A 25,842-nucleotide genomic window follows, 5' to 3' on the forward strand; every position below is an offset into this window, starting at 1 on the left:
CTTCAACTTAAAGTTCACTCAGATTGCTGTTGTTCTAATTATCACTAATGCAAAATAAAGTGAAGGCTGAACATCACTTTATATTTATACTGTGTTGGCTCAAAAAGAGAAAAAAATAACCCTGGGCCCTCCCCTTAAAAAACTGAAAATCCTGGTGGATAAAGAAGATAATTGTTCGAATTATCAAATTAATAATTGTTCAAATTAATAATTGTTCAAACATTACTAGAAAAATTTAAAATGAGGTGTACACACATTTTCTGAACCCAAATATTGCTAACCCAAATATTGCTACCCAAATATTGCTAACCCAAATATTCTGAACCCAAATATTGCTAAATAATCAAGCCCAAATTGTATGGGTCCTCAAAATTTGTGCACTGGATAACAATTATTAATGGCACGCAAAATACACAAATTTTATCATTCTTAATACACTCACTTAAAAATTGTAACTTAAGAGCTCTTTAGACAACAGTGCTGTATACTGTTAGGACTCAATCTGAGGTATACATTTTGCCATAAGATCTGGGCAGAGGGGACTTAGTAGGATTAAGCTTGGCTTTCAAAGTCTGAAAAGAACAAAGGAAAAGATCTTCCTACTGTAACAAGTCAATTCAGATGCCATTAAGATGTCTTCCTTTACCCAGCTTGTCCAGGACTTGGCTTCTGAAGTTATTATTTTTGAAAAAGGTATGTGAACTACTGAGCAAGGATAATAAAAGTTAGCTCCACACTCTTCGCTGTACCCAAGGGCAAAGCTAAAAACAACCCATAGTCAGGCATGCGTTTTGACTGATAAACCAAGATCATCAAAAACCGAGGCATAATTTGCCTTTTTCTTACAGAACTGTGAATAGCTCAATCACTTAAGGAACTTAATTAACTCAACGAAATTCTCAGTGGGAGAGGTACAGAGAGGTCAACAGCAAATGACCACTCCTTAATCCTTTCAAACTTTCAGCATGAAAGACTGACATCACTTTTTTAAAGGGCAGTTTTTTAAAAAGTCCTCCTGCCTTTGAAGAATAGAACATAAAACTCCCCTGTAATTGTATTTCCCAAGTTAAAGCCACGCTTCAACAAGAGTACTTCTGACAATTGCTAATCTAAAAGTTGGCTTTACCAGAAGACAGGGAGGGGCTGCTAATGCCCATTGACAATGGATAAATTGTGATGCATTCATGACAGAATGTTACTTGGTAAAGAGACTATGAATATGCTCAACAACATAAATGAATCTCAGAAAAGTAACAAAAGAGTACACACTTTATGATTTCATTTATATGAATTTCTAGAATAAGCAACACTAACCTATGGTCGTGTAACTCAGAACAATAGTTACGTATGGAAGAACTGGAAAGGGGCATGAGGGAATTTTCCATAATGGAAAAGTTGTGTACCTTTATTGGGGTTGTGTTCACCAAATCCCAAACCATGTATTTAAAATCTGTGCATTTTATTGAATATAAATTATATGTGGTTTTTTAAAAGTACTAATTATCTACTGGATTCCAAAATATAACTACTGTTGTAGAAAGCATCTAATAAACTATTATTAAAAACCAACACAGGGAGCCCCTGGGTGGCTTAGTGGTTAAGCTTCTGCCTTTGGCTAAGGTCATGATCCCAGTCTTGGGACAGAGCCCCATATCAGGAAAGCTTGCTTCTCCCTCTCCAGCTCCCTGTGCTTGTGTTCCCTCTCTTGCTATTTTTCTGTCATGCATAAATAAATAAAATCTTAAAAAAAAAAAAAAACCCACCACAGGCCATTCAGAGAGCAGATATGAAACTTTAATTCACTGTGGGCATTTCTGTGACCAAGAATATAAACTTTTCACATGTCTTCATACAGATACATCTTTTATAAGACACAGGTTTTTTACCAAGTACTGTGAAACATACCACCATTCCACTTAGTTAAGGGCGTATTATAAATATCATGAGCCACTGATTAAATATAAATACAGAGGTTGATACACATTAGAAAGTTTCCATAATAAAAAAAAGTTTAAGAAAGGCTAAATACCGTGAAAGTTTACATGTGTTCTCCACTTTGTCTAAATATCACATCACAGTGATAACCAATTACAGTAAAATCACAACTGCTTTTAGATAGTACATTCAAATTTCTAGCATCCAATTATTTTTATTTCCACAATGTCAACTCCACACTGCATTTTTGTTTCTAGAGAGAAGACCAACTTTTGGACTGCAGACCAAGTTACTTGTGCAATAACAATTACTATTTTGATAGTGACCACTAGAAGCTGAATTTATATATATTGTACTAAAAAGAAATGAGACTATTAAGTATACAATAATATGGAATTCTTCAGTGGCGGTGTTCGAGAGAAATTAAAATAGTAGCCTGAAAATGGGTTTTAATTGCTACAGCAGTCGACATTTACTTCAATTAAAAGATGACATCTGTCAAAATATTTTGAAATAAATATATAGGACAGCATTCCCCCTTCCAAAATGCTGCCTAGAAGAAAAGTTCCAAGCCAATTAAGGGAAAAAGTTGGGGTAGGGGGACAACAACTCAGAAAACAAACATTATATGCTGCTCTGAGCAACAATCTGCCTGAGTCTGTTTTTCAGCTGAAACAAGTTTTACCGTCAGTTCTATGTTGCTTTAGTGTCCACAGTCCATAGGAAGTCCTTGAACAGCTAGTTCACATTCTACAGAAATTGGAAGCACTCCTAAAACCCCTCAACTAATTATACAAGGGAAAGCTGATCACGTGTTGTCTTAAAATCTATGTGAATATCAAACATAGTCATAGTCATTCTTCTAACAATGATGCTAGAATAAGTGATGAAAATATATGCACAGCTGTACACAGATCGCCATTAAACACAGGACAAATGCCATTTGATGCATATCAAATAAGCTCCCAAAAAGCCAATTTGAATATATTTATTTTCATTTACTTTGATACAGCATTAGAAGGGACTGCGTATAATCACAGAGACTGCTGCAAACAACACTTGATGCCGCTAAGGGATCTATTAAGCATCAGGCATGCACAACAGTTACCTTTTAAAACTTCTTGTGTATATATCTTAAGATCTCTATTTATAAGCTCTAATATGTTTAAAGCATTTAGTCATTTTTAAACCAAATATTTTAACGGACCTATGTCTATGTGGGGAAAAACAAAAACTCCCTCCCTGGCCTCAATACCCAAAAGTAGTATTAAACCTTACTCCCCAATTTGATATTTAAACTTATTTTATATATGTCAACCTTGAAATTCCAAAAATGGGAAACATTCTTATCACTACTGAATGGGGAGTACGATTTCCTGGCAGCAGTCTGCCCACCACATACAGCATGCCAAGCCTTTCAGGATTTCAAGATAAGCAGGATCGTGCTGTGGCTACAAATGACAAGGATTGAACAGCCTTTTCTTTTTATTCTGGATCTTTTTATTTCAAACTAAATGAAATACAATCATTTCATTACTACAAACTAAAAAAATTCTATTTTTAACATCAATTTAAGAGTGGACGAAACCAGAAACATTGTCATCTCCGAGTGCGTGGCAAAGCAGAAAATATCTTGATTACATTATGTAACCAGGGGTGGGGAAGGGAGTAGAGTTTGTTTTTTCATTTAAGAAGCATTCCAGTCAAATAATCACAAAATACTGATGAATTCAGATTGCTTGGTTCTCAGTCATTTATGGCTTAAAGTACTGGGTTTGAAAACCACTTCAGGCTAAAATAAATGTTTACAATAATGCATAGATCTAGTAGTATCTAGGAAATCATGCAGTAAATAAACATTCTCATGTGCATTGGAATCTTAGTGATGAAAAGGGTCTGCAGGTGTGAATAGTAGTATTTCTTCCCTTTTACCAAAAGAATACGCCCAGCAAGATCCTGGCTTTGGGCCCATTCAAGATCCTACTTGCCAGGTCATCTTGATTTTCTGAGATTGCTAAAAGAGGCCAACGTCACAAGATGTTTTGCCAACGAGGAACTGACTTGCCGCGAGGGCAGGTGCTGTGAGGTCCGAGCTAGGCAGAAGGAGGCTCTTGTGATCCTGCCACCCTGCTGCAAAGTCAATTTGGAGTACTTGACCAGTTAGGGTTTCAAATGAGTAAATGCTTAGAATGACCCACTAGAGATGTTTGTTATCCTATTATCTTTTACAAATCTATCTGCCCTTGAAATCTGTTTCATTTGAGAACTGCCAGGGTAAGAGCCACTCACTAGTCTTGGTTTTGATACGCCCCTACCACATGCGAATTGAACTGAACCACAATGATTGTAATGTCGTCTCTGTACATCCGAGCAAGTTCCTCAGGAAGACTAAGCATTTTGGAAAGGCGCTCGTGATCAACAGTCCCAAACTCGTTGTTGCCTACCGCGTGACGAATGAGATGGGTTGCTGCATTCTGGTCCTCAAATACCGAGGACATCTTGGCTCTCCTCTCTGTTAAAAGGCCATGCATCTGTCCTAGAGTCACCTTGTAGCCGCCAACAGCTATGGGCTGCTGGTGATGCATGCCAGTCAGGTACTCACCCACAATCCTAACCACATCCTGCCTATGCATAGTCTCCCACAGCCCATCAGTAGCCAATACTAGAAACTTATCCTGTGGCCTCAGTCGGTGGTAAGTTACCTCTGGCTCAGCAGTGAGATAAGGAGGCGTGTAATAATTAGGAGGGATAAACTTGGTATATTCATTGTCATTCAACTGGTCTGGGCCTGATTCTATCACCCTCTTTTGAAGGTCAATGCTCCATTTGAACTTTACATCTCCGAAAGCCCTAAAAGGCATCAACAAGCCGAGCAGCCGATCCTGTTTCACCACACTCTTGGCCTCATTCTTTGGATGTTCCAGTTTCAGCCGTTCCAGTTCTCTCTCATTCTGTGCATTGTGGTCATTGGAGAGAGTGACTGCTGACCAGGAGCCATCCTCTTCCTGCACACCCAGCATGGCTCTGCTGTCACCGGTATTGGCCACATGAAGGTCAACACCATCCACATGGGCCACACAAGCAGTGGCCCCAGAAAATGCCACTCGAAGCACCAGGTAGTTGAGGAAAGAATTGGGATCACCAACTTGAGCCTCCAAAGAGATGTCATTGTCAAGCCTCTTGAAAGCGTTAATTAAAGCCTCCTTGACATCGATATCAGTAGACTCCCCAGTGTTGAGGTCTATAAGTTCTTGCCAGTAAGTCCTCAAGCTGTTGAAATACAATTTGGATGCCTCCTTACTGAAGTAATCATTGGGGTGCTTGTGCCACTGGAGAATGGGCAGCAGGGCCCGACCGCTCTCTACTGCATTTTCAATCTCTAGCAAAGTCTCATGGGGTAACAAAGAGACGGCAATATAATAGAAGAGTCTCTCACTGACCGCCTGGGAACAAGCGCAGCCTGCGTGGCCGTCAAAAACCCCCAAGAGCATCCCTCTGGTCTGCAAGCACGTGGCTGCGCTTCTCCGGTCCTCGATGGGGGCATTTGCAGGCAGCTGATTGCTGTCAAATCCAAGGACCGAACTGACATTTTTGCCATCAAATTCTGGCACTTTGAAACTGTATTCATTTGCTTTCAGGATGCTGTTGACCTGCGGAGGGGTGAGGTAAAATTTCTGCGGCGTGGAAGCGTATCTCCGTCCTTGGGTGTGCTGCCACCAGCCCTCCTTTGGCCGGCAGAAGGTAGCGTATGCCGGGGGTGGCGTGCATCTCAGGCGGCTCTGTGCCAGGTATGGAGACGAGCAGCACAGATGTCTGTGGTGGCAGTAACATGCGGTGCCATAGATTCGGCTCAGTTCACAGTTCCGGATCAGGGGGAAGAACAGCTGAGTCGGTGCTGGCATGGCATCAGAAAACAGCGGCAGGCTGGAGCTTCTGACGGGGATTCCTAGACAGCAATCACACAGACATGCACAAAGGGAGGAGTTACATTTCACATCACTTCACCTAGTCTCGCTTTTATAACATATATGCAGCAGGTAAGCCTACACACTAAGCCCTATGCTCGGAAGCACTGTATTTCACACGCCTACCACGCACTGTGTCTACACGGTATGTTCTGCTAAGCACAATCCTCAATCACTCATGGAGCCAGGACTGGAGCGTAGCTTTCCTTTTCTCTTTTCCACATATTTCTTTGTGCAGTGCAGACTGTACAGAATGTATAGTCGATTTGGCTGGGAAAAGCCGAGGAGCTGAAGATTACATAACATTATGCAGTGGCAGTCTACCTGGCCAATCACCCTCCTCCCTCTCTATCCTTTGGAAGGCCCTGGATCTCCCATACTGCTCAGGGACTCCTCCCATCAATGAAAATCCCATTGCTAGACTTGTGGTCAATTGTTAACATTTGACTACATGTGGCTATCACCAAAAATGTGTTAGAACGCATCCTTGACATATATATATCTGTATATATATTCATGAATTATTTTGTAAGTTACACATATATACCACTGTGTTAGTATAATGTTCATTGTAACATATACAGAAAATTTTACATAATAAATAAAAATAGGAATTCCAGTATTCCCTTCCTGCACCCCAGTAGACGGTCTTGCAAACTAAGCTTCTCTAGACCACTGCAACAATTTGGTGAGCTTATGAACACAGGTCTGCTGCCAACCTGCCAAACGATCCTAGAAATGTCAGCTTACCTCTTTGGGCCTCACTTCCCTAGGTTGTAAGTGAACATAGAGAAGCAGGTGCTATTGAAGGTCTCTGGGATTCTATGCTTTTATAAGTGTTAGCTGAAGTGAGGCTTTGAAATCAAATGGTGGTTTCATTTTTTGTTGTTTGTTTAATTTACTGTACCCTTTGTGATTAAAAAAGGTTTAAGTATATGAGTAGCTCTAAGACTTTATTAGTAATGTAAATGCTCTCAGTTCTGGAATTTAATTTACTTGCTAGCATTTTGTCCTGCTAATCAGCCGTAAGAGAAAGCTATAGAAATACTGTTTTCAACCATTACGGATCCCCAGTAGAATTCAACCCCTAGAAAAATATTTTCTCTTAGATTTAAAAAAAAAAAGTAACCATTTGCCTTCAGTAAGCAATAAAGAATAGTGAAATAATTGTCTAAGATTTGTATAAAAAAGGTACACATATTAATCAAGAATAAAAATTACACTGTATGACACTGAAAATATTGCCAAATATTTACCTAGAAAATTTTATGAATGTGTATCATTAATCCAGATAATTCACACACACAAAAAAACAAAAAAAACCTCTCTTCCTTCTCACTACCATATTATTTCCCCTGAATTCTTGAAGCATTGCTTAAAAAAATTCATTTGACCTATAGCGAAATAGACTTTAGAAATACTTTATTTCTTTTGAAGAAGGCTCCATGCTTAGTGTGGAGCCCAACCCGGGGCTTGAACTCAGGACCCTGAGACCAAGACCTGAGCTGAGATCAAGAGTCAGACACCTAACGGAATGAACTACCCAGGTGCCCCAGAAATACTTCAAATAAGGAAACACATGCAGTAAACAAAAAAGAATACAGAAAACCACTTGAATCTTAATATCAGCAATTCTTTCTTAAGTTTGAACTCATTATAGGAAGAAGAAAGTACAAATAGCTCAGAGATTGTTAGCTATAAGTTACATTACTTCCAGATACCCTCCTTTCACAAGTAATTGGAGAAGTGAAAGTGGGATGTGGGAGAGCGGAGAAAATCAAACAGTGAATAGTAATCAATTCTTGTTTGCTTCTATAATAAGCACTGCATAAGCCGGGCAAACAAAAGAACCCATTCTGCAAGTGATAGAAACTACCATTATTTTAAAATGTACTATTTAAGAAGGGATTTGTTTAAAAAAACTGAAGGTAAGCATAGGCAACAAAAAGTAATGATTAGAATTTTGGAAATAAGATCAACAACGAAAGCAGCATTCTGAAATGCAGTAATGAAAAATAGAAATTCCAGAACAGGATCCTATCAAGACTAACCATTTAAATAACTGCACTTCAAACTAAAAGTCATCCAAAGGTGAAGGGTACATGATTGAGCCAGGAGATGGGCTCATATATTCATCCACATGACACTGGCTTCCAGACATAAACCATATCTCTTGTTAGATTTGCCTGCAGAAAGCGCATTAACTCATTTCGTGATTTGTATAAAGATTTTCTATTATTAAAAATATAAACAGATGCCCATCTTACGAGAAATTTTCTCTATAACTTTAGATAAGTTTGCATTTGTGCTATTTTAAAATTTAAGACTTTTACAGAAAGAAGAAATGTTTTTTTCTGCATGGAATGTAGACTGAATCAAAGTACTACTGTGTGTGTATGTGCACGTGTGTGTATGTGTTTGCAAGGGGGGGTTTGGTAGATGCGTAACAGCGTCTGGTTATGTGATGTATAATCAAGGAATAACAAGTCCAAGAAACCTGCACTTTCCTTTAATACTTTGTTTTGACAATTTTTTTGCTTTTGTAGTTGATTGCAAAATGAATGACTGTTGCAAAAGAACTGATTCATGCAGCAGATGCTCTGAATAATACATAAATCCAAGCAGCAAGTACTTAAATACTCAGGTAATACATTTTTCCTTCAAGGCAAAATTTCTCAAGATTAAAAAAAAAAAGCAGAGTGGAATTTATCAACTGTGTCTTTCAGTTATTCAGGAGCTTAGCATATGGACTGAGACTGTATCCCAATTCCCCAACTCCCAAAATGCCTTCAAAAGACAAATTCTTAGAGAATATGGAATTCATGAAGACCCTGCTCTGTGATTAATATTCTATCACCACCAGTATAAATGACAAATTCTCTCCATCAGATCAGATATCCTTAGAAGTCAGAGTACTTCCAAATTCTTTTTTAAACCATAAGTGAGCCTTCAAAAACTCTGAGTATCTTTCCGAATATCCTGTGATTCAAAAACAACAAAACCCCACAAAAATCAAAACTTTTGCCGACAACCTCACTAAATTAATTAAGTAGAAAACTCTTGATTAGACAATTAAGAACAGCAACAAGGTACAGTGTTGGTAAACTGGAGCAGTGTCATAGTTTCAAGTGATTTCTGACCACAATTTCACTGAAAAGTTCGCATCCCATGATCCAGACTCCGCCACCTTATATACAGCATCTTAGTCCTGGGCAAATCTGGCCCATGTTACCAATGACTAATAAGAAAAGATGCATTGCAATCCGAAACAGGAGAGAGACCTATCCATTCTTCCTGATGTGCTGGGCAGAGCCTGTGCCAAGAAATGATTCCACTTCATTCAATAAACTCACGGACCATATTAATTAGAAAATGCTGTTAATACTGCACCAATTCCGGACCTCTTTAGCTTTTAAAGCTTTTCGTGTAAATGGGGGGGGGGGGAAGAGCTATACTAGTCATTAAATGTGTCAGAACCTCAGTTTATGTAATCCAATTACATTATATATCCTGTATAAAGACTTTTCAGTTTCTCAGCATTTTCTGGAAATGCCTAGCCATTTCATAGCTCCCATTATCTGTACAAGAATGAAGAAAGCGATTTCCCTCAGAAGACCCTAAGCCCCAAACCAGCACTTGTTTGATTAGTTTCCTTTGTCCCCACCTGAAAATTGCACTCACTAAGGTAATCAAAGCTATCCGGGTCCAGGACCCCTTTGTCCCCCTTTCTACCTCACCCCTTAATTCCACGGCGACCCACCTAAAACCATCCACGCACAAAATCAGTCACCATCCTTCCTGGGTACCCAACGCAGGTAGTTAAGTGAATACCTACCAATTCGTCTGGGCCCGGGACACACACACATTCTCCTGTCATCACAACACGGAGCCGACAACATCCACAACCCGCGCGGACAGCAGCAGCGACAGCAGCACCGGCCCATTGAAAGCAAGGCAGAGATGCTCATTAGAGGAGGCGGCGGCGGGGGAGGCGGGCACAGAGGAGGGGCGAGCTCTCGCTCCAGCCCAGCGAATGGGGCTGGGGGGCGGGGGGGGGGGGAGATGGAGCAGGGAGAAAGGGGAGGAGAGAAGGAAACCAACCAAACAAACCCACCCAGCGAGAGAGTCAGGGACGCAGCCCGAGGCGGCTGGAACCCAGAAGCGAGCAGAGATGCGCCCCGGGACCGGCCCCTCCATCCAGCCTGGGCGCGGAGCCCACCGGCCCCCGACATCCTCCACCTGCTGCCCACCCCGCCCGGCCCACGCTACGCCGGCTTCGGTCCAGAAGCCTAAGGCAGGGTCCACTGCGGAGGTGGGGTCACCCTGGACCCCGCGGTGCGTACGGGAGACCCTCGGGCAGAGACGCCACACCGCCGCACCTCCCCGGAGCCAGCCCTCCGGCAGGACCCCACGACGCCCCCCGCTCTGACAGCGGCCGCAGCCGGCCCGCCCCCTAACCCAGAGCCCGCACGGCTGCCCCTCCGCGCCGCCACGCCCGCCCGCAGCTCCGACGCCCCCGCGCGCACCTAGCGCTCTGAGGCTCGTCCTCCCCACCCCCCCGCTCCGACCGCCGCCGGCCCGCCCTTCGCACGCCCGCGGCCGCCGCTCCCCACGCGCGGCAACCCCCTCACAACTTTGGGCGGGTAGCAGGGGATTCCCGACCCGGCGGCTCGGGGCTGGGAGCAGGGAATACGAACCGGGCACGCAGGGGAGGAGCCGCTTCTTCCCGACGAGGAGGCGGCCGCAGCAGCGGCGGCACCAGCCCGCACTCCTTCCAAGCCACCCGGCTTAACTCCCCGGAGTGCGGCCCCAGGCCCCCAGCTGGCCCACTGCCTGCCCCGCCGGGCCGCCACCCTGCCCCGCCCGAACGTCCGGGCCGGAGCACTTCCCGCCTCCGGATTGGCTGCGCGAGGGCGAGTGGGCGGAGAGGGGCAGAGCTGGCCCAGCCCGAGGCGGGGAGGAGGGGCGGAAGAACAGCGCGCTCCGCGCCAGCTTTGTGACGTCATGGGGGTCAGACAATCCCTTCCATTCCGAGCGAGCCGCTCATTGGGTCCACGGGCCCGCCTCACGTGACCGCGCCTGTAGCAGGGTGGAAGGTGGGGCTTCGTGGCGCTGGGGACCTGCGACCCGCTAGGCGGGGCGGCGTTGAAGCGGCTGACGATGGGCGGGTTAGGGAAGAAGCTTTGGGGCCCGCCCCAGCATCGCCACCAGCTGGGGTCCCTGTGGACCGGCTGCTCCCAGCCGGAGGAGCTTCCGCCAATCCTTGGCACCTCGGCGGGGGATCGGCCATGTGCCAGGTGGCCAAGCGGCTGAACCTCCTTGCGCTTTCCTGGTGGGCCCAGGCTTCGTAGGGATAGGCAGCGGGGACGACTCAACCCAGCAGCGAAAGGAATTCCCACCGTTTCGCCCTAGCTTAGATATAAGTCACGGCAGCCCCAAAGTATCGGTTGCCCCATCCATTTGCATTCTTTTGCAGATTTTAGAAACATTAACTCAGATAATGTTTTCTGGACACCTCTCGGGGTCTAGGGAGAGGAAGCCGGTCTAGGAAGTTGTGAGGAGGGAATTCTTTTCCCTGTAGAGTGGGCGTGTGCTCTGAAGGGCTTTGAAAGCAGTATTGTCTGTCTCGTGTTCTCTGGTTACAAGAGAATGCAGCCTACAGAAGTGGGAGGAGCCCTGGACTTGGGAGTCAGAGGACCAACATCCAAGTCATTTTTGCTCCATGAGACTCTCTTTCTGTGAGGTAAAGTTAGGCTTTACCTCAGTTCTTTGATTAAGCAGAAGACAACCTGAGGGCTTCTTCGTTTGTCTCTATCAGCACATATCCCCTCTTTATGGGAACTCAGCCATTGATAGTGGCCTCTAAAAGCTTCCTTGCAGATGACAGCAAGTTGATCATTGCGCTTACCCTGCCTAGTGTTACTTTGATTTCTTAAGCATATCTGCTTCCTAGCCAACAAAGTTTATAAAGTGATGTCAGCTGGATATAAAAACCGCATGTTAATAGCATTGTGGAGTTCTATTTCTATTAGTCTTGCATTATTTGATTTGTATGTAGTAAAGAAAAAACTTTATATACACAAAACAGTGCCAGGAACAGGTTTTTCATAATTCCCGGATGTTTTCAGCTGCCTCCTCTAGTCTCTAAATAAATAAGAGGAGAACTTTTTTGTTTGGCTCCAACCTGCCCACAAAACTCTTGTAGCTGCTCTGAGTCGACTTCATCCGCATTTAGACCGCCCATCTGCCTCACTTCCCCCTTTCTTTTTTACTTCTCAAATGAGCTTCTCATAATTTTGTAAGTATTCTTCCATGTCCATTTCCCTATTAGTATATGATTTTTTTTATCTGTTTTTTTCTTGGTTCATAGAAACAGTAGAATGTGGTTTAGCATAGTGAGTAAGAGCAGATTTGGAAACAGGCTGCCTGGGTTCCAGCCTCAGCTCTGCAGCTTACTATGTGATCTTGGACAACCTCGTTCTGGCTCAGCTCTCTCCTGTGTAAGATAGGAATAAAAATAGTAATAACACAGGGTTATAATACGTAGGCCAATATAAATATATATTGTGTTAAAGAAAGTACACAGCAGGTTGTAAAGACTATATAAGTATATGCTCAGTCTCTAGAGCATGTGACTCTTGATCTTGGGGTTGTGAGTTCGAGCCCCACAGTGAGCGTAGAGATTACTTAAAAATAAAATTTTAGAAAGTATTAGCTATTAATATTGTTGACATGTGTCCAGATAAGTGTGCCTCTTTTCAATTTAGGACTCCTAAAGAGTGAGAGATCTAGACTCTTAAATGTGATATGTTCTTAGTTCTTAGTTAGATACTAAGAAGTTATTAATAGACTGGAAAGTCTTAGAACCTTAGGATATCAGTTTAATATCTGTGAGGACTGTCACTACCTCTTAGCCCCTACTTTGTAGACATGGTGACCAGTTAACTGAAGTTAAGAGTAGATCTTTACAAGTTTCTGTCTAAGGTCTCAGAAGTGAAGTTTATACTAGGCTTGTCTGTTGTCTCTAAACTTTTTCCCAATGACTGCAAAAGTAATGAGACTCCAGAATGTATCCATCCATATCAATGACCTCTTCAAGTTGTTACCTTGGTTACATATACTTATATTCCACACTAATATTGCCATTATTCAGAGCACTTTTAAAATTGCCTTTTCAAATTGTTTTTGTCTGCACAGGAAGTTCCAACTTGTTTTACTATAACCAGCACCTTGGTTTTTAAACCAAAATAGCATTGATTTCCCTCTTCTTACTATTCTTAGTTCTAAATGACCTGCTATTTCTGAAAATGACATGCATTCTCAAAAAAAAAAAATAGTATTTGCCACCACTAATTATAGTCAAAAGAATTTGTCATGAGTATTGGAGGCAATGTCAAGGTATTTCTGAAGGCCATGAAATAAATTTGTTTAGAGGTGCAAGTTTTGTTTTCTTGATGCAAAGTTGTAGGACTCAGGGCTGTTTTATAAATAAAGTCATAGTGTCGTAGAGGAATCAACTACCTGTACCATTGAGGGAGATTGTTGAGTATCTCACCCTTGTCTCCTCTCTGCCTTGATCTTACTGTCTCTAGGTCTCCGTTTAGCCACTTGGACTCGCTTCAGAAGTGCTGTTTGTTATCACATCGTCATCTGACCAGGCAAGGGCAAGTCCTTGGGTGTGCTGCTATGACCCCACAGACTGTTTTAGCCACCAGAACACCTGTTGGTACTTGGACATTGGAAGGCATAGAAATGAAGCTCTGTGACAGTTCTGGGTTGTCCTGGCTGTCAAAGAAAGAGGAAGGGTTCAAAAATAGTCTGGTACCAAAGAAAGGGCTGTGCAAAAAAGACTTATTTTGTCTACACACATGCTTTCTGTGATACCAGTAATGTAACAACAGTTCTTGAATGAGATCCTTGACACTCATTTTGTTGCCCTAGAATAAACCTGGAAAGGAGCAAGTGCTGAACCAGATTGGCCTGTTGTTCTTGTGGATGGATGCTCAAGCCCTTGGGTTAGCTTGAGGAGGTTAGCTATGACAACATGGAGATGGTCCAGCAGAGTCTCAGTGGTACCAATCAGGGAGCTTAAAATAGACATGCATGTGGGTGGGAGATACTGTCGGCCCCCTGGCTAGTGACTTAGCTTTGTCTTTGCCAAAATCAACAATCAGGGAAGAGAGGCGGGGTCCAGCACACTCCTCTTTAAGTCCTCCCTCCCTCCAGATCTCCCCCTCCCCTCCAGATCTTGAATAGGAAATCAGCAAGTGTTTACAGACTGCTTAAGCAATAGGTATCTCTTTTATCACCATCCCAGGGTTTCTTCTTTGAAATTATCTGGAGTTATGCAGGGAGATCGACACATCACCTATAAGAAAGACAGAATATGTATTGTAGCTCATGTCTTGCGGACTAGGGATTGTTTAAAGGTGCTTTCACATTTATCTCATTTAATATTTTAAAAGTAATCTGTTGTCATCAGAATTCATGAAGCAATAGTATCTTTGAGGGGGAAAAAAAAGCTTCATTCTCTTGCAAAACTTGGGACCAAAGTCTCCTGACCAGTAAGCAAGAAGTTTCTGTGCATTAATTTAACATAACAAAGAATATGAAAAGTGTGTATCTGCGGTTGTTTAATTAGAGGGTCAAGTGCTGTAGGAAGAAGTCTGAGTTCTGGGGACCTGAGTGGCACATCTTTCAACAACCCCTGTTAGTGGTGGGGGTGTCTTAGAATGCTAAGTTTGACATGCGTGCTGGCAGTTGGTATTGTCTAGCCATCAGACGATCTGCCAAACTGATTTTTCATTCAGTGTGATTCTATAGATGGATTCCCCAGAGCACAGAGGGTAAAAGGTGGAGGAAGGGCTTGAGGGGAACTGAGACACTGAGGTGGGTCTAGAGCACTTGATACAGCAGGTGCTGATTCTGGGTGTCTTTGAAGCAAGTCAGGCTCTTCTGCAGACTTCCGGAGGAGCCCCAACTCTATGCACTCAAAAATGGTAGCTGCTGATTTGCACACTTCTTAAAAGCTATAATTCTTTGCTTATCTGTACCCTAGACTAACTACTTAACTACTAGAATGTAAGCCTCTCAAGGGCAGGGACCATGTCTCTTTTATGCACCAATAAAAACCCACGGCTTGGCATATAGTTAGAACTAACAGGTAGTGAGTGCTTAATTTTACCCCATTCTAACGGCACCGTCTCATAGCCTCATAACACTCATATAGGGTAGGTGTTATCATTCATTCCATTTCTCAAGAGAAGAAAATGAGTCTCAACTAGGGCACTTTGCTTAGGGTTACAGAAGTAGAAATTAATAGAACCATGTATCCCAGAGCTCGCTCTCTTAAGTACCATCACCCATACATAATAGGTGTCAATAATGAATGGATGAACTCATTTCTTTTTTTTTTTTTAAGATTTTATTTATTTATTTGAGGGGGAGAGAGAGAGCATGAGAGGGGACAAGGTCAGAGGGAGAAGCAGACTCTGTGGAGCTTGGAGCCCAATGCGGGACTCAACCCCAGAACTCCTGGATCATGACCTGAGCCAAAGGCAGTCACTTAACCAACTGAGCCACCCAGGTACCCTAATGAATTCATTTTAAATGAAGAAAAAAGTGGCATGTTGCAATAGATGAATATATTGTGATAAAGAACTGAAGAAAGCTTCACGTTTCCATTATGGATTTGAGGTCAAACTATGTATTTGCAGAATTTTCACCCATGCTTGTGTCTGTGACCAGCAATATATTCTGAAGGGCTCAGTGTATCACCACCTCTGAGTGGTCCCAGCTGTGGCTAGCAAAGCATATTTTTCTTGGAAGCCAGATATTAATATTTGTAGGTGAATACCTAATGTATTCTATTCATATCCTAGTAATAAAACTATAGTTATATGATACAAAGCGAACAGTTTAATCTGTCAAAAGATATAAATTATGTTCAGTTTAAAACATTACTTTTATTTTTAAGCAGTATCAACTGGAGGGAGAAAAGTTCAAGGAGAAGAAGACAGACAAATCAAAGTGGAGTGTTAGTAATAGCTATTGAATTCTGTATTCAGTTTCTCCCAGGAACAATGGGCTCTGGCGCGCTAATCAGGATATTTAGAGAATTACTCAGGTACAATATCTGGGTTGAGATTGTATCCCTTAAGGTGTCATGGTTTTGTGAAATGGGTATAGGTTGAATTCAGAGAGACCTTAGTTCAAATCCTAGCTCTGCTTCTTAGTAACTGGGCAATTTTTCAGAATTTACCCAGTAACTTCAAAAAAGTCTAAGACATATTGTAAAGATTAATGATAATGTCAATGAAAATACCAAATGATGCTTGGCAAATGGTACCAAGTCGTAGCCCTTAAATGAGTTCTCTATCACTACTGTAAGAAATGACCACAGATGTGGTTAACAGCACACATATCTTACAGTTCTGGAGGTCAGAAGTCTGAAACGGGTTTCACTGTGCTAACATTGAAGTCTCAGCAGAACTGCATTCCCTTCGGGAGTCTTTAGGGAAGAAGCTGTTTTCTCACCTTTCCCAGCATACAGAAGCTGCCTGCCTTCCCAGGCTAATGGCTCCTTTTTCCATCTTCAAGATGAACACAGTGTTGTCTTCAGATCACTAACTCTGATCTCCACCACTACTTTCCTTTCTAAAGGACCCTTGGGTTTCCATGGGACCAACGTGATAATCCAGGATGATCTCTTTATTTTAAAATCAGCCGATGAGCAACCCTAATTCCATCTGTAACTGAGCTTCTCCTTGCAATGTAACAACAGTATTAATTCACACATTCTGGGGATTCTGATGTGGACATCTTTTAGGGAGGGGCATTGTTCTGCCTATCATGGTACTTTTCTCCCTTAATATTTGCTCATTCATTCATACGCTTATGAAATAAAAATATGATTAGTGAAAGTATCTTTTACCCACCAGAAATCTGTTTAGGTACAGAGCTTAGATTTTTAAAAATTTAAAATGGGGTGCCTGGGTGGCTCATCCAGTTAAATACCTGCCTTCGGCTCAGGTCATGATCTCAGGGTCCTGTGGTTGAGCTCCCTGCCTTCCATCAGGCTTCCTGCTCAGCGGGGAGTCTGCTTGTCCCCCTCCCTTTGCCCCTCCCCCCACTCATGCTCTCTCTCCCAAATAAAACCTTTTAAAAAACTAATTAATTAAAAATGCACTGATAATTATATATAACTGCAATTTTATTAAAAATCTCATTAGAAAATTAACTGAGAAGCCAATGTGCAACAGGCCCTAATATGAGCTAATCAAGTTTGTGCTACAGAATTTTGAACGAAAGATCACTTAGGTGTGTGAGAGGCAAAAAAGAATCACTGGAAATTTTGATTGTCTATAAGAATTAATCTAATAAGGGTGCCCTCTTGCTTCCCCCAAAGACACTTGAGAACAATGGAGGTGATAGCCTCCTTTCATTCTGCCTTGGTGACTCCCCACCAAACTTTGAAGGGTATAAAAAATCTTCAGTGGAGCCAGAGAAGGGCAGTCAACAGAGTGAAGAGCCTAGAGTGGGAACATACGAGAAGTTTAGAGATATGGATGGTGTGATCTTCTAGCTTTCTTTTCATGTGACTTCCACTTAAGTGTTAGTGGAAGTCACGTGAAAAGAAAGCTAGATTTATCTTTGAAAATTATAGAGTTTGAAAACGCTAGAATGTGTATCAATTAGATTTAAACTCAGTCTTTTAACTTTATGTGGTTATAGTTTTCTGAAAATGGAGTAATTGCCCCCTGAGGTAATGAGTCTCCTGTTACTAAAGGTATCCAAATAAAATCCAGACAATAGTATAAAAGAATGAGCTCCCAAAACTTCATTCATGTCTCAAACATTGTACTTAAACTGTAATCATTTACATTCCAGTCTTCCTGTATGAATCATTACCTCTTTCTAGGCTGAGCCTATCATATTCATTTTTCTTGGTTTAGCAGGTACCCATTGCATATTGGATGGGATTGAGGTTGGGCAGAGTGATCTCTCCAACGCTGAGGCTCAATTCTCTGAGCTAGGATTTGAACTAGGTTTAAAGAGTAGAATTGGAATCCAGAAAGGAGGTGCCTGGTGGTACATTCTAGACTTCACAGTATGGAAAGGCCTAAAGAGCGGATGAAGCAAATCTGAGTGGAGGTGCTCTATTGGGTGAGGAATAGGAGTTAGAGTCGGGGCAGAAAGCTGGGTCATGATTTCCTGCAGTCTGGATCCAGGTTGACACTTAACTAAATTGTTCTGAAAGAAAAATACTCTGACAATCATGTATGTCACAGCTGGATGGGGGATAGCTAGGGACTTAGTATGGACTGAATTTTGTCCCTTCCCAGTTCTCCCAATTCATATAATAGATGAGGATGGGGCCCTCATGATGGGATTGGTGCTCTTATAAGAAGAGACACCAGGAAACTTGCTTCCCTACCCTCCCTCCCATGAAAGGACACATAGAGAAGAGTGCCATCTGCAAACCAAAATATTGAGTACCTCCCCCAACCTCTTCCCAGGTTGTGGAGGACAAGCTGAGAGGCGTAGGGACGTTTCTGTCCCTAACACAGGCTACATATGGGAGTAAAAAGTTAAAACTCTGAGCCAGCAAGAATATAAAGGAAGGGACAGGTGGGAAGAGACATTACTGAAAACATCAGGACTTGGTAGTGAGGTAAATGAGAGAGGGAGGAAAGGAATTGTACCCAAGAGGCCCAAAGCTTTGTGCACAGGTGACCATGAGGATGGACGTTTATGCCCACTGAGTTTCTTTCTTATTCAGATGGAAGGAATTTGGGAAAATATTCAGAAGATTCAAGATTTTCCAAAAACGGTTTCCGTTAAGTTCATGGCTGAAAGTGGACTGTTTTTAATATTTGTGAGGATGAAAAGCCAAGAATATTAGTCTGTGAAGGGCAAGAGTTTCAGAGGCGACATGCTATATGGGTAAGACTTTGCCCTGAATGGCAATAGTGAAAGCAGGCACCACTGTCGGGAACCCATCACTGGCCTGCATGGGAGCAGACACTCGGTATGAATCACCCCGTGTCATTAAATGACCTGTGAGGGTGACGGCCTCTCAGCTGGCCCTCTACACAGTGTCTGCTTTAGGGCAGCGCCTTATAAAAATTCTCATCCCTATTAGTACTAAGGATAATTATATGTTTCTTAAGTAATTGGATTTTTTTTTTTTTTACATTCTGGGACTCTGAATTGCATAAACACCTGACGGTGTCTGTGTGTATGTGACAGGGTGAGGGAGGAGGTAGGAGGAGGTACCCAGTGTTTCAGAGCCACGATGGTGGTCCAGTTATAGCATATGTATCATCATATTACTTTTTTAGCCTCTTTTCCACTTCTTTTTATATCCCCACCCTTGTTTGTCTATCCTCCCTCCTCTTTTAATTTATGCTGCCTTGTATTTTATGCATCCCTGAAAGTAGTCCTAAATTCATTCTGGAACAAGGGAGAATAAGTACAAATATATTTTTCTGTATATTAGTCCCCATTTTATACATGAGGAAGCAGAGGCTCAATTAACTTACCTAAGTCACTGAAGATTACAGTGGGTATATTAGTTATCTATTGCTAGGTAACAAATCACCCTCGGAATGAGCAACTGAACCCATGAACATTTATTTTCTTACTTGGTTTCGGAGAGGCAGGAATCTGGGAGCAGCTTAGCTGAGTGGTTCTAGCTCAGAGTCTGATGAGGGTACAGCCAGGCTGTTGGGTGTGTTGCCGTCATCTGAAGGCTTGACTGGGGCTGGGGTCAAGCTTGCAGCTCACTCCCATGCTACTGGCAGAACATCGCCATTTCTTGCTTCATGAGCCTCTCTATGGGGCTGTTCACAATGTAGGGGCTGGCTTTCCTGAAAGCCAGTGGTCTGAGGGAGACACTGAGATGAAGCTGCAATATATTTTATAATTTAATCTCAGAAACTGTATATGGTCACTTCCTCACATTCTGTTGGTCACGCAAGCAAACCCTGGTAACATTTGGGAGGGAACTCTACAAGGGTATGAATTCCAAGGGTGGGGATCACTGGGGCCATCTTGGAGGCTGCCAACCACATGGAGTAAACAATGTAGCCGAGTCCACAGGATGCCAGTTTTACAAAAGCACAGGGTTCATGCTCAAGTGTGACCCCCAGAGCTGTTTCCACTCCTTGCATCATGAACACTAGGTGAATGAGCACCCATGAGCAGCACTATTCTGGGTTTCTAATTTTCTTCTGCTGAGTCTGTTTACCACTGCCAATACTGCCACGATTTCATCGATAAAGCTTGTGTAGCCTCGTAACTCTATTTAATCATTGCTAAAGGTAAATCCAAATCTCATTCTTAAGCTAACACTAAATGATTTAACTTTCGGATACCACTCTCTATATGCTTATCTTCTCTGAATTTGGTTATGCAAGACACAATTGATTATAACTTTAATTCCTTTCACTTTTTTATGTTCTTTGCTTCATGGGAGGTGTGTTTGTATAGAGCATAGAAGTTTCTGATGATTCCACCCCTCATGAGTTCACCCCTCTTGTCAATGTTATGAGAAAATCCATAAAGATATTTTTATAGAACATATTTTTACTGCACTGTTGAACTGTAGCCAAATTTTTGTCAGGGAAAGAAATTAGGACATGTTGTTTTCCTGGATTCAGGGAGCTGCTGGCTCAGTGTTCAGTATTCAGACCACAGATCCATGACTTACCAGTAAACCACCTGGATAAATGAACACAAAGGATCTCATTTGCTGCTAGCTCTTACCCTGCCTTTTGATGATTCCTACTCTGTTCTACATCTGGAAATTCCATTTTCATTTGAAGTATGCATAAACTGATGTCACTATCAATGTTTAAACACAACCCCAATCCGATTTCTTAGCCAAGATGATTTTTCAAACAATGGTGCTAATTATTTCAACTTCAATTTAAATTTGTAAGCCATTACTATGTGCTAGTGGTATTTAAGGGTTCTTAAAATTTTCTTTACTTCTGAGATCTACCTTCAGGGCCTGATGTGGTGTGCCGGTTTACAAATAAGGTAACTACTTCTGTCTAGGGCAAGAACTTTCTCTTTACATTTGACCTCGTACAACTTATTTTCATAAATTCTCTTCAAATGCTGACAATGCTCTAAGCTTTGTGCTACATTCTGTAAATGGATAAAAGGGTAAGACACAATCCTTGTGCCTTTAAGAACTTGTAGTCTAGCTGCTAGATAAACATTAACAGGAATAATTATGAAACCATGTGATATAGCAGATGTATTCACAAAATGCTTGAAGAGATGGAAGGAGGGGTTTAGTTCTGCCTCGTGGAGGAAGAAGATATTAGGGAAGACTCTTCCTAGACCAGTGGTCCCCAGGTGCTGGTCCCAGGACCGGTGCTGGTCCCAGGACCAGTGCTAGTGACTAATAGAATTCTTACAATCTGTGGCAGAGTGAGGAAAACAAACAAACAACAACAACAACAACAACAACAAACCAAGAAAAACCAAGGTCATGTTATTTTAATGAAATTATATAAGACGACATTATGATTTTTATAAATAAAACTTGACAACCTCACATCAATCCTCATTTTCACTCATTCATCCATTTATTGGTACTGGATAGCCAAAAGATTAGGAGCTCTAAGTATGGTTGGTTGGTTACACTTGAGCTGGAGCTGGAAGAGAGATACATTCCTGTGTAAAGGAATTCCTGCTATTTGCCTATGGGTGGTTTAACCACATCTGCGTTAGGGGTCAACTAATTCATGAGAAAGAAAAAAAATACGCATGCTTGCTTTTTTGAGGCTGATTTTGAATGTTTTTGTTGTCTATATCTGTGGGTGTGTGGGAGGAAGGTAGAAACCCTGTGTCCAGAGTGCTGCAGAATTTGAAAAATTCTTAGGAAATTTTTAGGAAAGCTGCTGTCACCAACATATACACTGGTTTTAAAAGGATTTTTATCCCCATAAAGTCTTCTGAAGTTTACATAAGATTAGTCTTGATGATTCTACTTCTTTCTGGGTATTTGGTTAAAAAAAATTAGAACTTTTGTATATACGGGCCTTTCTCCCCCTAGCTGTTTGCCAGGAGATGGGAGCAAGAGTGAGCCACTGGCTGTGTCTGAGCAGGTCAGCAGGAACGGGACCCTAACCACCACCCCGCTGAAGGCCGGCTGGGCCCACTACCTCTTGTCACACTTACCTTTGGTAGCAAAGCTTTTCATCTCTTTGCAAAGAGATGCCTCTGAAGAATTGGGCCGTAGCCGTGACTTGAAGGAACGGGTCTTCTTTGAAGAGAGATTTGAGGAGAATGACAAACATGATAAAAGGACTGGATAATATAAAATGGTGTTTCAGAAAAATATAGGGATTCTTCCATCTGAACTCTGGGATAGATCTTACAAGAGCTTACCTGTCCCGAGTGCCTCCCAGCAAAAACACTTTAAGAAATGATCAAAGATTTCCTTGAAAACTTGCCAAACAACACTTGTACATAATGGGTTTTCATTGTACTACGCACTTGGAAGCAATCCCTTCATAAAGTAAGAGCGCTCTGAGGTCAGACGAGCTTCCTGCTCCAACCTCCTCCGACTGTTAAGTTATAAAATTGCTAGACCTCAGTTTCCTCTTCTCTACAATGGGAAAAATCATTTTACTCCATAGAGGAGTTGTAAACAGAAGTAGTAGCATGCAATCAGCATAAATTTCCACTCTTCCTATTCTTATTATTGCTATCTCCTTCTGAGAGGAGACTCCCTCTCTGCCCCCTCTCCTCCTGTCCTTGCACTGTCTTCCATCTTCGAATCTGGAGGGTCCTGATTCAAGTGAACATGTATACTAATTGATTCTCTTGGCTTCCTTCTGTCTAGAGCATCTGCATATGAACAAGAGAAAAACACTCTCTAGGACAGGTCACTTATCTTGGCTAACTGTCCTATATTTAAGCAAATTAATAAAAAATTAAACCATGGTATTTCTAGACAAAATCATGTAGAGAAAAAATGTTAAATAAGCAAATTGTATTTTCTATGAACAATCCTCAGAATTTTCTCTCTCCATGACCTTTAGCAACTCGGCAATGAAAATATTGGAAGGAGGTGAACATACCAGTGATGATGGAATAATGGAATATTTCATATCCTTCCTGGTTCCTGCTTTGAAAAAAGAGAGAGAGAGTTGGAAAGAGACAAAGATAGAGATACATGGTCCTGAAGGGTTGGAACCTGATCTTGAGTCCGACCTGATCTGACTCAAGGGGAGTGTCTGGAAGCCTGGAAATGACTAGCTAAGCTGTTGGAGGTTGAGATAGAGAAACTAAGAAACCTGTCTTTACTCACATACTCCTGAAAACAAATTGTTGTAATAAATTAAAAGGGGCTGGAGGAGGAGGTCCTATCTCTTGGTTAGGAAGGTTGAATAGGGGCACCTATTTGGTTAGGCGCTAGACTCTTGGTTCTGACTCAGGTCATGATCTCAGGTCGCAGAATTGAGCCTCTCATCAGGCTCTGGACTTGGTACGGAATCTACTTGGGACTTTCTCTTCCTCTCTCTCTCTGATCCTGCCTCCCTCAAATAAATAAATAAATCTGTTAGCAAAACAAAACAAAATAAAACAAAACATTGAATTGACCTAACCCTAAAGAGCATGACTTTGAGTCATTAATTCCCTCAACCAGTAGGTAGGTAACGGTCACCCAATGTGTACCAGACACTGTTCTGGACCCTGGAGATCAAACAGGACTAAATCTCTGTTCTCATGGAATTTGCAGTCTCATGGGGAAAACAATACAGAAAGAACGTGAGAATTCTCCCAGAAAGGACCCACCCAGGATGTAGGAACACCCTGAGGGTGGTCTGCTGGCTAAAGTACCACGATTGCCATGTGTAATTTTTCACTCAGAAACCCAGGTGAAGGTTTTCATGTTCTACTAACTACCAAAACACTGACTTCCAGCTAAAGCAGTGAGTATTTTTGACCTCTCAGAAATGATTGACATGGCTTTGTGGACACATCTATTTTTGTTCCGCTTTCTCAAGTTTACGCTCATTGTGGTAGCCAACAAGGAAAATGCCACCCAGCTGCAAGTGTAATAAAATATGTTCCATGTTACTCATGAAAACTGACATGCTGAGAAGCAAACCCTTGATTTTATCAAATGCAGTTTTGTACTTGAAGCACTGGGGTTACTTACCTAGGGTTTTACTCTTTGATATACTTAACTTTTTTGGTATGCTTAAGTTTTAGTGTAAGTATTAATAAGAAATTTCGGCTGAGGCCAAAGCCTGGATCATATTACGTGCGCTGGTAAAGCCACGAGAACGATCTTCAGATTTCTATAGGCTGGTGGTTTGTAAAGAAGGAGAGTTTCTTCTAACCTTAACCCTCCTACGACCCAAGTAAAAAACCTGTGGTAAATCAAGCATGACATGTTAGGTGTTATATTTCATCTACGGAGTGATATCTAATACCAGTCAACGTTTGTTTTTAGCTCTGGATGTACTCTATTGGGTAGTTAAGAATGAGTCTTCTCTCAAATAGCCCCCACAGGTTATTCGTTAATTACAATGGGGAGAATGGTACCTTTATAATGGGCACATCTGGCAGAGAACCAACAGCTTCAATGGATCTAATATCATCAATGATTGTGATTATTGACTGACATGTTCTCCCCAATGAGAGGCGATGGGAAGGACACAGCATCACCTCAGAAATAAGTATTCCCACCAAAGAATGTGTAACTTGACCATAAGGAAATGAACAGACCAATCTAGACCATGGGGCCTTCTGCAAGGCAACTGGCTTGGACTCTTCGAACACATCAATGCCATGATGGGACAACAACCAAAAAGGGAAAGCAGGCTCTGAATTAAAAGACACTGAAGCGACAAAACAGCTGAGGGATGGAGTGCTGAATCCAAAGATGGAGGAGAGAAGAGGAGAGGGCAAGGGGGGCGGTGGGGGGAACAAGGAAAATATCTGTAAATGTTATTTGGGACAAAGTTGGAGAAAGTGGAATGTAGTCTTTTTCTTATGTAATCCTTTCATCTTGGTGTTACGTTCCCTGAGACGGATCGGTTATTTCTCTGGAAATGCACGCTGAAAGCTTTGAGTGGGAAATGTCATAAAGTCTGCAGCTCTCCAATGGTTTAAGACAAAAATAAGAGAAGCAAACATGACAAAATGATTATCAGTGGGTCCAGGCAAAGGGGATACATACGTTCACTGTATTATTCTTTCAAATGATCTGTAGGTTTCACATTTTATAAGAGGGAGAGTGAGGAAACAAGGAAAGTCTATCAGAGCAATGATTACAGAAATCTGGAACAAACCCAAAAGATGCAAGAAAGCACACATGCCTACAACTTAGGCATGGAGCCCAGGACAATGGGCGGAACTCTGCAGTGCGAATCACAGGGCTTATGTTCATCTGTCATCACCAGCCGTGTGATTGCGGGCAGTTTGCCTTAACTCTGCTTTCTTTTCCTAAGGCTGCCGTAACAAAATACCACCAACTCTGTGGCTTCAAACAACAGAAATGTATTTTCTCACGGTTCTGGAGGCCAGAAATGGGGACTCAAGGTGTTGGCAGGGCCAGGCGGCCTCTGAAACCCGGAGCGGAGAACCCTTCCCTTGCCTCCCCCTCACTGCTGGGGGTTCTCCCACCATCCTTGGCGCCCTCGCCTTGCAGTCACAGCACTTTCCTCTCTTCCGGCATGGTACATGGTGTTCTCCCCTTGTGTGTCTGTCCCAGTACCTCCTCTCCTAAAGACAGCACTATACTGAATCAGGGCTCTAATGACCCCAATGACATCATCCTAAACTTGATTACATTGGCAAAAACCCTATTTCCAAATAAGGTTGCTTTCACAGGGACTGGGGTTTAGGGTTTTGAGATCTCTTTGGGGGTGGAGGGCACAATTCAATCTACAAGACTCTCCACTCCTGT

The 25,842-nt window shown here is 42.3% G+C and overlaps 1 protein-coding gene across 3 annotated transcripts; it reads right to left on the bottom strand.

The window, feature by feature from the left end:
• Nucleotides 1-1,772: 1,772 nt before the first annotated feature.
• Nucleotides 1,773-10,745, bottom strand: PDP1 (pyruvate dehydrogenase phosphatase catalytic subunit 1). Of its 3 annotated transcripts, none has more exons than XM_046026122.1 (3): nt 10,598-10,745; nt 9,736-9,770; nt 1,773-5,881 (listed from the first exon to the last, which is right to left on the bottom strand). In XM_046026122.1, exons 2-3 carry the CDS (start codon nt 9,764-9,766, stop codon nt 4,224-4,226), a joined length of 1,689 nt encoding a protein of 562 aa, XP_045882078.1. In that variant the 5' UTR covers nt 9,767-9,770; nt 10,598-10,745; the 3' UTR covers nt 1,773-4,223. The 3 variants fall into 3 exon arrangements, with proteins under 3 accessions (XP_045882078.1, XP_045882077.1, XP_045882079.1); XM_046026121.1 differs by lacking the exon at nt 10,598-10,745 and adding an exon at nt 10,015-10,573; XM_046026123.1 differs by lacking the exon at nt 9,736-9,770.
• Nucleotides 10,746-25,842: the final 15,097 nt, after the last annotated feature.

The sequence above is a fragment of the Meles meles genome, chromosome 1, assembly GCF_922984935.1.
Source record: "Meles meles chromosome 1, mMelMel3.1 paternal haplotype, whole genome shotgun sequence".
In the NCBI taxonomy this organism is placed as follows: domain Eukaryota; kingdom Metazoa; phylum Chordata; class Mammalia; order Carnivora; family Mustelidae; genus Meles; species Meles meles.